Source organism: Camellia sinensis, chromosome 3 (assembly GCF_055761805.1).
Source record: "Camellia sinensis isolate YWXY chromosome 3, ASM5576180v1, whole genome shotgun sequence".
NCBI lineage: Eukaryota > Viridiplantae > Streptophyta > Magnoliopsida > Ericales > Theaceae > Camellia > Camellia sinensis.
The window spans coordinates 200786918-200789012 of NC_138963.1; the positions used below are offsets into that span (position 1 = coordinate 200786918).

The window sequence follows — 2095 nt, forward strand, 5'->3', positions numbered from 1 at the left end:
ACATAGAACTCACACCACAAATTAAATTACAGTATATAGTCACCCACTCAAATAATTCTAGATGGATAGATGTGGCTCCCAGACTTGAATTTGGATCATCGGCCGCCCTACCCGGCAGCCCTACCCGGCAGCCCCCCAAAACGACGTCGTTTTGGGGTTTTTTTTTTTTTTTTTTTTTCTTTCTTCTTCTTCGTTCTTGATCCAAAACCAGAGGGGAAAACCAGAGGGGAGGGGAGGGGAGGGGAGGGGAGGGGAGAAGAGGGAGGAGGGAGGGGGAGGTCCGATCGTCGCCGTCGTAGCTCGTCGCCTCATGTCGGCCGTCGCAGCATAGCTCGTCGCCTCACCCCGGCCGTCGCAGCACCGCAGCACCGCCGTCTCCTCCGCCTCCGCCTCCTCCTCCTCCTCCTCCTCCTCCCCCACTGGTTATGGCCCCCTCCAGTCCGGCCCACCGGCGGCTCTTCTTCCCCTCCCCCTCTCTCTCCTTCCCCTCCCCTCTGGTTCTGTCGAGCTCGACGAGGAAGAAGAAAAAAAATCAAAACACCCCCAAAACGACGTCGTTTTGGGGGCTGCCGAAACGACTGCCGGGATCCTTATGATAATAACATCAGATGCTCCTAAATTTTAGGTGAATGCGGCATTAAACAATGTTTAACAGTAAATCGGAATGGTAGTGAAGGACAAATTCGTCCATGAAGAAAAGAATCGAAACGCATTAATTTTTAATCTTGTCGTCATCGAAAACTATCAAAATCGGGTGGCTACCCCCATAAAGTCCATCAACCCAACCCGAACTCACCTCTCATTTCTTTCCCAACTGATCTAGAGAGAGAAAACCCCAAACTCTCCAGATCGGAAACCCCCCCCCCCCCTCTCTCTCTCTCTCTCTCTCTCTCTACACATCTTGGTCGATCCTCCGGAGATGAAGAGACCAGTCGACACCGATGACGATCCGGCCACCGGAAACGACAAGAAGGTGAAGAAAATCAAGCCGGAAGAGGAACCGGAGGCGGCGGAGAAACCGGCGATTGTGTTGATGGATGAGAACTTGCTGTACGAGGTTCTGAAGCACGTGGACGCGCGTACGCTTGCCACGGCGGCGTGCGTGAGCAAGCAATGGCACAAGACGGCGGAGGACGAGCGGCTCTGGGAGCTGATCTGCACCAGGCACTGGGCCAACATCGGCTGCGGCAACCAGCAGCTACGCGCCGTCGTCCTCGCCCTCGGCGGCTTCCGCCGCCTCCACTCCCTCTACCTCTGGCCCCTCTTCAAACCCTCTTCTTCCTCTTCCTCCTCCGCCGCGTCGTCATCGACTTGGCCTTGTTTTCCGCCGAAGCCGCCCTCGGTGGTTCCGGCGAAACCTACCTCCGGCGGCACCGCCAAAACTCGTTGGGGAAAAGATGAGGTTCACTTGTCGCTGTCTCTTCTCTCAATTCGTTACTACGAGAAGATGAACTTCAACAATCGAGGCAAAGGACTTTAATTTTAACCTCTCATTTAGCTTTGGGTTTTCTCTTGACGGTGTTTCTAATTTTATGTTTTTTTTTTTTTTTTTTTTAATTTATAATTTGCTTGGTATTTTTATGCAGGAGTGTATTAATTAACTAGATCTGTATCCTAACTACTACGGATTGATTCTTCGTTTCATGATTTCTGTTGTAAAATTAGAAACATCATCAATATATATTATTATGTATTAACTCTGTAATTAAATGTGATTTGTGCATTTTTTTTTCCCACTTAAACTCGCCTCTTTGATGCTGGTGTTTGGATATGTTAGGAAAGTTGGGAAAAGTGTTTACTTTAGGTGGGCAATTGAGTGATTGAGGGGCCGTCTATGGTTCCTTGTTTTTTACACTAAATTCGCCTGTCTCTCAGCGATACTCGTGTTTGGGTAGTAGGAAAGTAGGAGAAAATGTTTGCTTTAGGTGGGTAATTGAGTGATTGGAGGGACCTTGTATGGTTCCTATTTTATTACTAAAAATCCGCCTCTGTCACTCAGTGATACTCGTGTTCGGATGTTAGGAAAGTAAGGGGAAAATGCTCATGCGTCTGAGTAATCTGTTGTTACTCAGTGATGCTCGTGTTTGGATGTTAG

The 2095-nt window shown here is 49.2% G+C and overlaps 1 protein-coding gene across 1 annotated transcript; it reads left to right on the top strand.

Moving 5' to 3' along the window:
- The first annotated feature begins 614 nt into the window (after window positions 1-614).
- Window positions 615-1705, top strand: SLY1 (F-box family protein). The gene has a single exon (XM_028250171.2). It carries the CDS (start codon window positions 920-922, stop codon window positions 1478-1480), a length of 561 nt encoding a protein of 186 aa, XP_028105972.2. The 5' UTR covers window positions 615-919; the 3' UTR covers window positions 1481-1705.
- The last annotated feature ends 390 nt before the right edge of the window (window positions 1706-2095 follow it).

What these genes read in the sequence shown, in the direction of transcription:
- SLY1 (XM_028250171.2), top strand. Translation starts at nt 920, where the DNA reads ATGAAGAGACCAGTCGACACCGATGACGATCCGGCCACCGGAAACGAC.